Below are 14,257 nucleotides of genomic sequence, written 5' to 3' on the forward strand. Positions count from 1 at the left end.
CAAACAGGAGTAACAAATTAAGTTATCAACTTCATGAAGGAGAGGAAGACAGAAGCCAGGGGAAGGATGAAGTAGTGTGGGGTGGGGGGTGGGGGCAAGGAGTGGAGAAAAAGAGAAAAGATGGCAAGAGAGGAGAGAGAAGGAGAGAAACAGGGCAAAATGTACATGGATAAAGCTCATTTAAAGGGCTTATGGGAATTCTTGCAATGATAAATTTGAAATTGTATCAAAATATTCTTATTCCACGGGAAAGACCAGAATCCTTGTAAACTTTTTCGGTCCTCTTGTCTTCCAGGGCTTCCCAGGTAGCTCCATCAGTAAAGAACCTGCCTGCCAATGCAGGAGACACGAGGAGATGCAGGTTTGATCCCTGGGTCAGGAGGGTCCCTGGAGGAGGGCATGGCAACCCACTCTAGTATCCTTGGCTGGAGAATCCCACGGACAGAGGAGCCTGGTGGGCTACAGTCCATAGGGTCACAAAGAGTCGGACCTGACTGAAGCGACTTGGCACGCGTGCACCTCTTGTCTTCACACACGAAAAAGCAATGAGGGAATAAATGATTTATTTACCCTCCACATTTAAGATGGAGTTTTGAGTAGAGGAGGTAAGATGGGAAAAAGTTACAGTCTCAGAGGCACTCAGAGCTGACCTGAACTTAGGGACCAACTGAGGGGTGAGGTGTGGCAGACACCCAAGTGCCAAGATGTTCTAGGAGGAAGTAGGGGTCATCCTTTTCTACCTCAACACTCAGCCCATCTATTTGGAGTGTATCATTAGGCTTTCTGGAAATAGTCACAAAACACATAAATTGGGGGGGGGGGGGGGGCGGAAAAAAGCTTGAGGTCATATAATTCCCAGCAGTATCGTCTAATGTTTTTCCGCCACCTAGTCGTGTCTGACTCTTTGCAAAACCCCATGGACTGCAGCACGCCAGGCTTTGCTGTTCTATCTAAAAGTGAAAGTCTCTCCATTGTGTCCGACTCTTTGCGACCCCACAGATTATACAGTCCATGGGATTCTCCAGTCCAGAATACTGGAGTGGGTAGCCTTTCCCTTCTCCAGGGGATCTTCCCAACCCAGGAACTGAACCCAAGCCTCCTACATTGCAGGTGGATTCTTTACCAGCTGAGCCACAAAGCTCATATTAGCCATATGTATAGTCTAATACATATGCATAAGATAAATGCACTCCTTTTAAATATAGAAGCATGTCATTATCCATAAATTGATATAAATTATAGTTTCTCTCCGGAGGCAGTCAGTGGGGAGAAATGGTCCACTAGGAAAGGCTTAGAGGAGCGTGCCCTGAACCCAAGGCAAAAATGGCCAGCCAAGGGCTCCTAGAAGTTTGATCACAGCTCCACAAGGGCGGGCCGGAGGGGTGGGGAAGGTGGTGCTGTCCATTTCCTGTTCATTTCAGTAGCTCCTATTCTGACCTAATGTCAAGCTCACAGGTGGTGCTTGGTGAATATGTACATGATGACTAGATGCTGAGATCAGGAGATGGAGAGGAAAATCAATGAAAGAAGGAAAACTAAAGTGGGTACAGAGGAGTGCAATAGTGCGAGGGACGTGCACCAGTCTCCGGGCTGGAGAAATGGAGCATTGGAAGATTCTGACTGCAGAACTCTGGGGAGGTCGCTCAGCTGACTTGAACTTATCAGGACAGGCCCGAGAATAAGGCTGCAGCACAGACTGAGGTTTGACATCAGAAACCCATCCAGGAGGTTCTTCTATTTTCTTTTTGTTTTTACCTGAAAGATTGAGGGTGGAAGAATTTGCTTGCAGGGGTGGGGGGTGCGGGCGCTTGGAGTAACACAGTTTTGAATAGAAAGGTCAGACTTTTTTGTGAGTTGGGCAGACTGGAGAGAAAAGGTCTGTTTTGCTTTTGTTTGAAGTTTATTTATTTGTTTGCTCCAGGTCTTAGTTGTGGTACCAGGGATCTTCAGTTGCATCATGTGGGATGGGATCTGGTTCCCTGAGGAGGGATTGAACCCAGGCCCCCTGCACTGGAGTGCAGAGTCTTAGCCACGGGGCCACCAGGGAGATGCCCAAAAGGTCTGTTTTGATTGTTTTCAGTTTCAGTCTAGATTAGTTTTGATCTGTGTGTTTCTTCATGCTGTAGAAAGTCATTTGTGAACCTCAAACTACTGCCAAAGGGCCTTACCAATGTTTTAAGATTATTACTTAAAGAAAAGCCTCCATTTCCCTTGAATGGTGACCACAGCGAAGCCTAGTAGCGAACTCTGGCTTCGGGTAAGCCATGTTTTCTGCTTTGCTTGCCAACCCAGTCTAGTGTTCTTGTCTGGAGAACCCCATGGACAGAGGAGTGCGGCTGGCTATGGTCCACAGGGTTGCACAGAGTTGGACATGACTGAAGCGACTTGGCACACACACACATGAACTCCAGCAGTGGCAAGAAATTTAGAGACCAGATCTCTAATCTTCAGGGAATTAAGATCCTCTAAACACCCTGGAATATTCAGGGTAGGGGTCCCTTCCAGAGGACAGGGGAACCATGGGCAAGGCAATTCACAGGCTGGCATGCCCTCGACCCATTTTCAGAGCCCAGGTCAGCCTCCCTAGCCAGGCAGGCTCTTGACACCTGGTGATCTGAGTGTTGAGAATGTGATACATATTGAGGAACTAAAGGTCACCTGGCAGTCAAGGCACAATTGAGGCAAGCGAACGATGTATTAGAAGCTGCATTTGGGGCAACCGGATCCTCAAATGCCCTCTGGATGCCTCAGCCTGCGCCTTTAAGAGACCACCTTAGTGGCAGCTGCTTCACCTGGACCAAAGGCTCAAAGGAAAGAGAAGGCACTGGGAAGCGAGTTGAATTCTGTTTAATTTGGTGACTTGAGCTTTGTCCCCTATAAACAGAGCCTCTCCCTTCACCACAAGAAGCACACAAGTGGCTGCCTCCGCCTCACAGGGAGGGTTGGACAAAGCTGTCAGCAGGATAGAGAAACAGGAGCCCCTCCAGGGCCAGCATGAGCTGAGGAGGGTTTACAGGGCTCCCTCTACACATTCAAGCACCCTCCTCCCCCCACAGCATCTCCTTGAGCGAGTCTGGGTACCGGACTGCTCAGAGACCCCGTCCCTCACCCAGCCCTGAATCCAGATTTTGTTAGAGGACGTGTGGTCCTGCCAATGCTTCTAGGATGCTTTGAAGGATGGATTGTCAAGCTGGTCATGGGACAGGCTCTGTGGTCTCTGTGCCATGCCCAGGCCTGCAGTCATGACTGAGGTCATGGGAAGGGGCACAGATGGGGACTTTGGGGGCCGAGGGGGGAGTTCGTGTGATGATAAGGGGAGGTGTGAGCAGGGAAGGGGCCTAAGTATGTGGCTGAGGAGATGGTATCAGATTCCAGCCTGCAGGGTGGCAAGGAGCCAAGACAGGGCCCCCTGCCCAAACAAGAGGGTGGCCAGGGGGAGGCACCTCAGGGTGTCACTGCTGGACCCCAAGAGGACCCCGGGGGCCACCCTGAAGCCTGCAGGGGTTTTGTCCTGGGGCTCCACTTTGCCTCCAGAGGACTCCAAACAAGGGCCCCGGGGAGTAGGGTTGATGTCCCGAATCCAGCCTGTTGTGTTTTCCACTAGCTCCTGCAGGAGAAGGAGGAAAAAGGCTGAAGGCGGAAAGCGCCTCCTTTCATCTTGTAAGACCTGCCTTGGCCATCCCCAGTCCCTGCAGCCTCACAGGCTGACCGGGAGACACCCACCCACACCCAAAGCTGCATCAGCCCACCTCTGCTCGCTCAGCTTCTTCTCTGACCCAGCGTTCCTGCCATTGCCATCCACACCCCCTTTCTCCTCTTTTCTGGCCTCGTCCAAACCATCCCTCACTCCTTTAGCCCTAGCCCTGAGAGCACAGTGTCTCCGGGGCACTTACATCGATGGTCTTTATTATCACTGTCTGCTGGGCCTCCTTGCAGGCATTCTCAGCCTTCTTAATGCTCTCTGGGGTCCACTCCACATTGCTCATGGCCATCATGCCCTCCATGGAGCTGCCGTGGGCAGAAAGAGCAGACACTAGCTCAGGGGTGACTTAAAGCTTTGGAAAAATGTGTGAAAAGCAGCCTCACTTTTGTTAGCATCAGTTCCATGTCAGCATAAACTATAAGGAATGTCTTACAACTTAGTAAGACAACCGTGAGCATGGCAGAAGGCGAAATCATCAGAATTAGAGATGAGAATTTTTTAAAAGTGCAAAACAGGAAGTGCTGACTCTTTAAAGAAGTGTTTCTTGATCTGGGGACCATGAAGTCCAAGAAGGTTGATGGGATGACTTCTGGGAACCCATATATGTTCTGAAATTGTCTGTGAAATGAAATGTGTTTGCAAAGATGTGCATTTTTCTTGGAAAGGAGCTTCAGCATTTTCATCAGAGCCTCAGGGAGGACCTTAGTCCCAAGTAATTAAAAGGTTACTGCATACGTGCTGATTCCAACTCTTTGTGACCCCATGAACTCGATAGGCCTTGGTAAGTATCCTGGTGAAGGCATTACATTAGTCAATGATTATCCATTAAAATTATTAAAGTGCGAAAAGTGAAAGTTGCTCAGTTGTGTCTGACTGTTTGCAACCCTGTGAACTGTAGCCTGCCAGGCTCCTCTGTCCATGGGATTGTCCAGGCAAGAGTACTAGAATGGGTTGCCATTTCCTACTCCAGTGGATCTTCCCAATCCAGGAGCTGAAGTCGGATCTCTTGTGTTTCCTGCATTGGCAGGCAGAATCTTTACCACTGCACCACCCAGAAAGCCCCAATTAAAGGTCACTCCTTGAAAGCAAACAGTGTTCGAATCAGGTAAATGCATGAGAAAAAGGCAAATACTTTGCACATAAGTGATCTGACTTCTAGAGGTCAGTCTTGGTCTTATCTTCCAGGATGACTCACTCTGATACCTCCTCCCCCAGCTCGTGGGCCACATAGATGATGTCAGGGTACCCCTGGCAGCTGGAGACGTTGTTTCGGGGATAGTAGAAGAGAAAGACGAGGCACATCTCGTTAATGGTGCTGGGACCCCCCTGGAGAAGAAGAGAGAGCTGGCAACAATCTTAGTGAGTCATTGACTGAGAAAATGGGAATCTTGGTACCCATCTTATAGTCATGGGATGTGAGCGCATGAAGCCCCACATGAATCGGTAATACCTTGGAGAAAGAAAGGGGCTTCAAGTGGGATCATCTGAGTCATGGGATAGCCAAGACCAGGGGTAAAGCTATTCTGAGGCTTATTGTCATTCACCATGGTGGGGAGATGGGTACTTACGAAAGTCAAGGAGTCGCGGTCCAGCGTCTGGTAGCGACACTCTACCAGCAATTCATCCCCCTGTGCGGAGAGAGACAAATGCTGAAAGTAAGAGGCAGAGGCACGGGCCCAGCCTTAGACCTCTTGGCTAACAATAACAAGTGCTGATCCTGCCTCCCCGGACGCCAGCCCGCCTCGCACCGGCTTGATCACCACTCGATAAGGTAAATCTCGAGTCTCCTGCAGATTGAAGTCGTAGGCATCATCTTTACAGATTACGCGGAGTTGAGTTCCATTTCTGGAGGGAGACAATGTGGGAAGAGGAGTAAGGCGAAGCCGACGCCGGGGCGGCTTGGGGGGGGTGTCTTTCAACAAAGCAGCAGCATGTGGGCACAGATGGCCTGTAAAACAAAAATCTCCACCCTCTGTCATCTCTACTCCAGGAACAGTTCTAGCTTCTCCTGCTCCAACTGAGCATAACCTCATGCTGCAGAATAAACAACTGTTCCTAAAATTTATTTGCAAACACAGAAGGGAGTGCTTTCAGTCTGTGTCTCCCTTACCTGTACTGCACCGCCTGCAGAGCACGGCCGGCCAAGTGGGTGTGGAGCAGGTAGCCGAAGACTTGGATGTCGGGCACTGGAGCCCGGTTCATCTGTGGCAGGGAGGAGACCACCTGGTCCGTTAGGAACTCTCCTGCTTCTTGGTTTCCTCCTTTACTATCTGACACCTTCCTCTGAAGACTGGAACGCACCCCTTTAGTCCCTGCTGGGCCTTCTGGCCCAGCCATGACTCCCACCTCCCCTGCACCAGCCAGGTTGGGTCAATTTCCCAAATCACCAGGCGGTGGTCCTCCTCCGGCTTGGAGACTCGGGCTGCATACTGGTGGATCACACCAGATCTATGACTGGGAACGGGGCATCTCAGGGGAAGTAGGGGGTGGGGGGGGACACCTTCCGGCTTCACCTCTTCAAACTTCTCCGTCTTACACAGTCCATAGGACCTGAAGGACTCGGCGCTGGGGGGGATGAAGTGGATGGGGAAAGTGAAGACACCCAGCTGCAGGACGCCCATGTCAAACTTGCGCAGGTGCGCGGTGTAGTATACTCGGATCCCCGATGAGTCGTACAGACCTAGGGCAGGCAGGGCCAGTCAGAGGAGGCAGGGGAACGGGTCACAGGCTGCAGAGAAAGAGGCCTGGGAAAGCAAGGGTGGGGCTGCGAGCAGGAGTCAGCGGGCCTCCTGCATCAATGCCTAGAGGACTCAGCCAGCCCCATCCACAGGCGCTTCCATAAACGCTGTAGAGGCTCACCAGGCAGATTGTGAAAATTGCTGTAATGAATCTCCAGGCGGATCCACTGGGGGTCCAAGGGCGTCCCAATAGAAATGCCCACGTCGTCTGGAAACTGGTAACTCTGGTGGAAGGAGGGAAGTTTGGCAGCAAGAATGGCTGGGAAGTAGATGCAGGAGACCACCCCCCCCCCACCCTGGCACTCACCCGGGTCTTCTCGCCTCCATCCCAGACCTCCCTTGCCTCCATCTTCCACCCATCCACCAATCCTCACTGCCTGACCACAGGTGTCCCCTTAGCCACCGATTTCCCTCATCACAGGGACTCACTGCGCCCCCGACAGCCCAGCCCACGATGACCTGCGAGCAGAGGGAGAAGGCGGGGTCGGCTCCGTAGCAGTCGCTGATGCCGGTGGGGAGAGCGCTGGCATTGCCGCAGGCGTACACCAGGATGTGGTGCACAATTGTCTCGTTTTGCTGGACCAACTTGGGCTCGAACTGGGCACGGGATGCAAGACGCAGCACGGTCCAGATCTTCTGGGGCAAGTCCTTATCCTTTGAGTCCCCACCCCCACCTGGCTTTCTTTTCCTCAAATATTAATGAAACTATGCCCAGGTCTCCACTTCCCTCTTCCTCATCCATTTCCTCTGTTTCCTCCTTCCCCAGCCTGTCATTTCCCTGGTGCTCCACCGGACTCCTCTCTCAGCCCTCATTCTTTTTAAAACCCTTTCCTGAGAACACAGCACAGGTCTAGCCGGGAATATCCCAAGACTTCCGACTTCCCTTTAATAACCTCATCGGTTCCTTATATCTGAGCCTGTGGCCACAGCTTGTTGGAGTTGCTCTCTAAAGAAAACCATGGCTCGCACACTTTGGCCATTCACAGTAAGGTCACAGTTTCATTTATTCGATCAAAATTGTAATCACTCAAATGTGAAATCAGGTGACCTACCTGAGTCTCCTCTGACCAGACTTTGCCGACCTGACAGCCTTTGGCCACATGCCCCTACTCCCCCACCAGCCTGCACTTCCTCCAGGGCTAAAAGAACACATTTCTGGGCCCAAGGCAGGGCTCATCCTTTGGTCTTTGCAGGCACTTAGTAACTAATGACCATCATCAAAATCACTGCTGCACCATGGGGCATGAGTGAAACAGTGCTGTGAGCTGTAGTTCTGGGCTCAGGAAATCCTGGAACTGCCACCTCCACCAGACCTGGCCTGGCCCCCATGTCCTCCTGGACACCTTCATCCTACACCTCTTCAGAGTCAACCGTGCCCACTGCCTGTCTCAACCACCTTGACAATGTCCCGCCGTCTGGTTCATGGTACCTTGTAGATGTGGTGCTTCTTGCTAACGATGGGGAGAGGGAGGAAGGTGCAGGCGTACGTGGTGTCATCCTCTGGGATGAGGAACTAGAGGGAGACACGCAGAGGCTGAACGGGTGGGAGGGAGGCTCCCAGAGAAGCAGGGGAAGGGACAGGTCAGGGAAGGGCAGCCACTTGAGGGCCAGTTTGACCATCCTCGGGGGACCAAGGGGAGTCAGAGGAACCTGGGTTCCAGGAATGTACTGAATATTGGGTGCAAGAGGAATCCTGGATAGAGTGGAAGGTAGGGAGGGGGCTGGAGGTGACTGGGCAGGAAGGAGGGGGTCTTACATCAGTGATCTCCAAGTCATGGATGATGGTGTCCTCGGGGGCATCGAGATCATCAGGGTGGACGATTTGGAGCAGGAAGATGGACTTCACAAAAGTACGCTCCCGATCTATCTTTGGGGTGTCATCCAAGCCGTAGGCGGCCAGCACCCTCACAGTGTCGCTCTGTGGGTGTCAAGGGCGTCCAGCTGCTGCCACCCACAAGCAGCACTTTGCACACACCCACACCCAACCACCACACAAGTCACTGGCTTACAGTGCAACTGATAGGGACAGAGTGAAGGGACAAAGTGAGTGATTAAATAGTTAATCCCACTAAGGGATTAAAAGTATGAGAGACCCCTGTGAGTTAAAGATTACTCAAGAAAACAGGTTTGCATGTGCTAAGTCACTTCATTCACATTTGACCATCTGCAACCCTATGGACCAGAGCCCGCCAGGCTTCTCTGTCCATGGGATTCTCCAGGCAAGAACACTGGAGTGGGTTGCCAGTGCTCTCTCTAGGGGATCTTCTGGACCCTGGGATGGAACCTGGGCCTCTTGCATCGCAGGCAGATTCTTTACCATCTGAGCCACCAGGGAAGCCCCTATATGCCACCAGGGAACCCCGACCAAAGCAGGTTTGAAAGTGAAAATTGCTCAGTCGTGTTCGACTCTTTGCAACCCCATGGACTTTACAGTCTATGGAATTCTCCAGGCTAGAATACTGGAGTGGGTAGCCTTTTCCTTCTCCAGGGGATCTTCCCAGTGCAGGAATCGAACCAGGGTCTCCTGCATTGCAGGCAGATTCTTTAACAGCTGAGCTATCAGGGAAGCAAAACCAAACAGGCTTATTTAGCAACAAAACCATGCAGCAGAAACAGGAGACATTCACCCAAACAATAAAACAACGGTGGTGTGAAACACACACCCTGCCGGCGAGCTCAGTTAGTTAGTGACCACCTAGGACATACTCTCTACACACATAAAAAACAATAATTTGTGGAAAGGTGACATGTGAAAGTGAAAGACCCTCATCGTACTGAGACCCGAAACAATTTTTCCGTAGCACCATAACAGTCCTGGCTTGGCCACGTAGAGACAAGCAAACTCCCTCACCTGATGCTGAGGAGAAACTGAGGATGGAAGTGTGATGTCTACTCAAGAATGAGGCAGAAGGTGGTCTCCCTGCCCCCCCCACCTTCCCACTTTTCCTTTGATTATAAACCTGTAGCGCACTAGGTTCTCAAGGGCAGCTCCCTCTCGCCCACCCGATGTAAGCCCCACAAGTGTCCTCTTCTAGTAAATCCCTGCTCATCTATCACTTTGCCTTTTGCTGAATTTTGTTCTGTGCTGAGACATAAAGAACCAGAGTTCCTCGGAGCCGCCCCCGCAGAACGCCACGTTGCAGTTTCAGAATGGACAGGGCTTGAGATTAGGGATCAGAACTAGTTGGGTTCTGGTTCTTCTTAGAGGCTGACCTGCTGCAGATGCTGGGCAAGCCACACCCCCCCTCTCAGCCCGTCTCTGAGCCCGTGTCTACAGGTGGTTCACGACACCCTGCAGTTCAAGGAGATCAGGCAAGGTTCTTCAAGAGGGGATGCCAGTGAAGGAGGCATGGGTTGTCAGGGGAAGGCTGTCCGTAGAGGGCTGGTGGAGTCACAGGCGGCAGGATTGGGGGGTGGCCATGCTGGAGAATGCTGAGAGAGATGGCAGCCCTGGGAACCGAGACTGGCTGCCCGATGGGCACGGCCACTCCAGGTTGGGGTGACATCACCGCCCAGGAGGAAAGGCTGCTTGAAACCAAATGTTCCTCACCCCTCTCTCTTTTACCGTGATGTCTTGGTCGTGAGGGTCGCAGGAGCGGAAGGGTCTGGAGAAGCGCATGGTGGTGTAGACGGCATCTTCCGTCAGCCCCTGCAGCTCTGCATCCTGGCTCCCATCCTCCTCCAGCGTGTCTTCATCCACCAGGTGCTGGTCCTGGGGCCCAGGGAAGGTCATGGGGTGAGAACTGGGAGCCCTAAGTGCTCACGGCTTTGGAGTAGTCTGAGTTCCTTTAGCCCCACTAAGGTACCAAATTAGCAGAACCCGGGTCTATACAACGTAGTTCGCTCCTGGGACAGAGCATGGCATCAAGGGGAGATTCATGGGGAAGAGGGAAGGCATCTGATCCTGCTTGACTTCTCCCATTTCAAATCTCATCTCCACGAATCCTAATATTCCTATATCCCCAAGTCTTAAAAATCCACTTATTCCCTGAAAGCTCTATGCTCTTCATCTTTTCAGGGGGCTCTTCACATTGACCCTTCCCCATATAAATGCAGTTCAGAATGAGACTGGGAGACAGGTGAGCTGCTTCTTCATCCATAAAGTGGGAGAATAGTCCTCTACTTCCTGGTGATACTGGGAGGTTTAATGTGCAAAGATTTGGACCAACCCCTGCTTAACCGAAAGTGCATAATAATTTTAAGCTATTATTATTGTGGGCACTGATGTCATTCCTAGACTATTTAATGGTGTGGTCTCTCTCACTGAGCCTAAAGGTAACAGAGGATGGTGACTGTATCCTAAACAGCTTGGATTCTCCCCCAGTGACCTGCACTGAGACTGTGGCCCAGGACACTCTCTCTTTCAGTCCAATGCCTCCATTCCCTGGGCACTTTAGGGACATTCAGTCTGGAAGACCTAGATTCAACCTCTCCAATGGACCATTTCTGTAGGGAGAGGTCAGCCTTCAGCTGGTGTTCTGGGCCTATGCCTGAATATGTTTGGAAAATATGGATGCTTCCTGGATTCAGAGTCATCCTCCACCCAGCAAGAGACCCAGCATGCTTGGGAGGGAGCCACCCTCAGACTCACCGAGAAATAGACATTGCCGTCAGGTGAGACGCCTCCGACAACCAGGTCACCTCCTGCTCTGCTGTAGCGATTGGTGACACCCAAGCCCACCCAGCCAGCTGTCCGGACCTGGAGCTCGAAAGTGATGATTTCAGCCTCAAAGTCAAAGTCCCAGCGCAGGAAAACAGCGTTAGAAGCGTCTAGGAACCTGGAATAACGCAGACGCGGCATGGGGCCAAGGCGATCGCCTTGGGAGGGAGTTGCAAGCGCCGTAAATAGAAGCCAGAAGAGAAGGGGACATGCCATGGCTTCTGGGGTTTGGAGCATCTCTCCTTAGATGGACACTCAAGAAGTATGGACTTATATGCTCCTGCATCTGCGCCAGGCACTGTGCCAGGCACTGTGCCACGGGGGAGGGGCAGACTGGGGCCCCTCTGATCTGATTATCTCTGGGTTCAGAGTGGAGCCACTTACGTAACTCAGGAGGTGTGAGGTGCTCAGAGAGAAGGTGCTCTTGCCCTGCAGTGGACACCTGTCGTGGAATGCTCAGGAGTGAATCACCCTGGCTCTCCCCTGCCAACCCGAGGCAAGCGTCCTGACCATGGGGACTCCGTGGAATCAAGGAGGTTTTGTTTCTTCCTTCCTCACTATCTCTCCCTCCTTTTTTTATTTTTTGCAATGCTTCTCTCCCTCTACCTCTCTCTCTGCCTCCCTGCATTCTTTCCCTTCCTGCCCCCCATCCCTGTATCCCTGGATGTTCTTACTGAGCCCTCTGCCCTCTGGCACATGTTCCCCACCCCAGTTTTCACGAGCGTTTTCTATTTTGTCTCTGCCCAGAAGTGATGCACAGACTGGGAGTGGGGGTGGGACTCCACGTAGCCCTGCCTTCCAGCCTCCCTACAGCGCAGGAAGAAGAAGAGGTGCTGGCAGGGGGGGAGGGAAGGCTTCGATTTCCATCTCCTGGAGGAGTCTTGACTACTAATCCCTGGAAGGACATGTAGAGGTGAGGGAGACATAATCAGCTTTCTAGACGGGCAACTCTGGGGCAGCTTCGAGTTTCTGCACATTGCTGGGGAGGAGCAAGGAGGAGGATGAGACAGAGAAAATGGGGAATAAACATGAATTTGCCTTTGGGATGCTCTGCACTTTCCCCTTCTTCCCATGAATTGCCTTTCAGAGAAATCATATTCAGGGACCCTCCACCAGAGGCTTGGCCAGCTTCCCCGCTGGCAGCTGGCAAGCTTTTCGGTGCGATGCAAACAGTGGAAGCCCAGAGGAATATTATAGCATCGAAACACCAGGATGAAAAGGAACTTCAGATCCACTTGATTTCCCAGCCCATTTAATTTTTGGATGAGGAGATGGAATCATCAAGGAGTGACTTGATCAGTGTCTGAGCTCCCATCTGGTCAGTGGCAGAGCAAACATGAGTCTACAGGGGCCCAGGAGAGTGAACATGCCCTTAGGTCACCGACACCCACCAAGAACTCCTTCCCCTGCAGGCATTTCTACCATAACTTGTCCTGGTGGAGGGAGCTGGTGTCATTCACTGGCTGCTCCTTAGGAAAGGGACAAAATAGAGCCCATCCTCACCTGACCCTCAGTGTTCTTTCATCAGACAATGGAGAGGGTCTGAAAAAACAAAACAAAACAAGGCTAGCCTGAAGGGCCTCCTCCATCACAGAGTCTGGGCCACACATTTCTACACAGGAATTCAGCTTAAATAATGGTGGATAGACACTGGAGCCTCTGTCTGAGCCTCCATATAGGGAAGATGAGTGTTCTCATCACCTGCTGAGCTCATCAAAGCTGGTAAGAACCTAACTGAGGTTGTTTGCAGCTGCTGGGAGCACCTGAGTAGTAGCTGGGGTGCAGCTGAGAGAAAGCACCTTTCTCAAGAGGACAACCGTACCACCCACCCTGAGCAGGGCAGGGAAGGTAAGGAGCTAGGCAGCCATCTGGAAGGAAGAGGCTTACCTTGGCCCTGGATAGGAACTGGGCCAAGAGCAGAGCAGGAGCTTGGGGAGGCACCAATCTTGAAGAGCGGGAGCCTGGGGAGGAGATAACAGGGGTGTCAGAGACATGCTGATCCCAATCGCATTTGGGGATTAAGGCGAAGGGAAAAGGGAGAAGGAGCTGCGAAACAGGACAGCCAGGCCTGTAAACCGAGATGGGCCCACGATCTCTTCCCCTGCAATCTGCTCACTGGCCAGAGCACTGGCCTGGGGAGAGCCAGTAACCACTGCAACACAGGGGATCCCTGCTCCTGGGTCCCCTCTGTCTGGCTTTTCATGGGGCTTTTCTCTACTCTTGCTCCCCTTTTCCCCGGGTTACCATTTTCTCCCCTCTCCCAGCCCACTTTCCTCTCATCGTCTAAACCCCAGAGTAACTCTCATGAGAGCAAACATCAGGATTAGGTGCTTGAGTCTTGTGAGGGTGAGCACATATCTTGGCATGCCCGTTGGTCTGGTATTCAAGAGGTGTGATTTGGGCAATGCTTCCCTAAGCTCATTTCTCTCCTTCTCTGGAGTCCTGATGCTGGGAATAGGTAAGAGGGCTGAAGGCAAGAGTGACTCAGCACAGGAGATCAGAGAAGTGGTTACCTGAGGAAAAGGACATCAACAGCACGGTGATGGATGCTGACCAGACTTGTGATCACTTTGCAGAGTGTTCAGGTGCTGCATTATAATGCTGTACATCTGAAACAGGTCTTCCCAGGTGGCTCAGATGGTAAAGAATTTGCCTGCAATGCAGGAGACCCAGGTTCGATCCCTGGGTCAGGAAAGTCCCCTTGAGAAGGGATGGCAACCCACTTCAGTATTCTTGCCTGGAGAACTCCATGGTCAGAAGAGGCTGGTGGGCTACAGTCCATGGAGTCTCAAAGAGTTGGAAACGACTGAGTGACTGACACTTTCGGGCCTGAAACTTCTGAGAAATGGAGTATTTCCTGCCATGTTGGTAAACAAAGGATGTCATGGTCATCAGCAATTGCAGCCACCACCAGATGGTGAGCTGGTGAGCTCCAGGCAACTCAGGAAGAAGAATATCTTCTATCTAGCAGCCTTCAGACTATAGCTACTCCCTACAGTGATCCCTGAAGAAACTCAGGAAGTGAAAACACAGGATACTGGCCCCAGATGGCTGAGGTGTATATCAAAAGAATGATTTCAGTGAGCCCAGACTCTTGCATTTTCCAATACAAAGAAAAGTGCTCAGTTCCTTATCTCTAGATAGCTGGTTTTCTTT

The 14,257-nt window shown here is 51.8% G+C and overlaps 1 protein-coding gene across 1 annotated transcript; it reads right to left on the reverse strand.

The window, feature by feature from the left end:
• Nucleotides 1-3,364: 3,364 nt before the first annotated feature.
• Nucleotides 3,365-11,317, reverse strand: LOC128046313 (putative DBH-like monooxygenase protein 2). Its single transcript, XM_052638416.1, has 13 exons — nt 11,033-11,317; nt 10,007-10,153; nt 8,198-8,359; nt 7,871-7,954; nt 6,871-7,038; nt 6,563-6,665; nt 6,217-6,383; nt 5,814-5,905; nt 5,452-5,548; nt 5,272-5,331; nt 4,899-5,029; nt 3,894-4,008; nt 3,365-3,607 (listed from the first exon to the last, which is right to left on the reverse strand). Exons 1-13 carry the CDS (start codon nt 11,315-11,317, stop codon nt 3,365-3,367), a joined length of 1,854 nt encoding a protein of 617 aa, XP_052494376.1.
• Between the last annotated feature and the right edge of the window lie 2,940 nt (nt 11,318-14,257).

The sequence above is a fragment of the Budorcas taxicolor genome, chromosome 4, assembly GCF_023091745.1.
Source record: "Budorcas taxicolor isolate Tak-1 chromosome 4, Takin1.1, whole genome shotgun sequence".
Lineage (NCBI taxonomy): Eukaryota > Metazoa > Chordata > Mammalia > Artiodactyla > Bovidae > Budorcas > Budorcas taxicolor.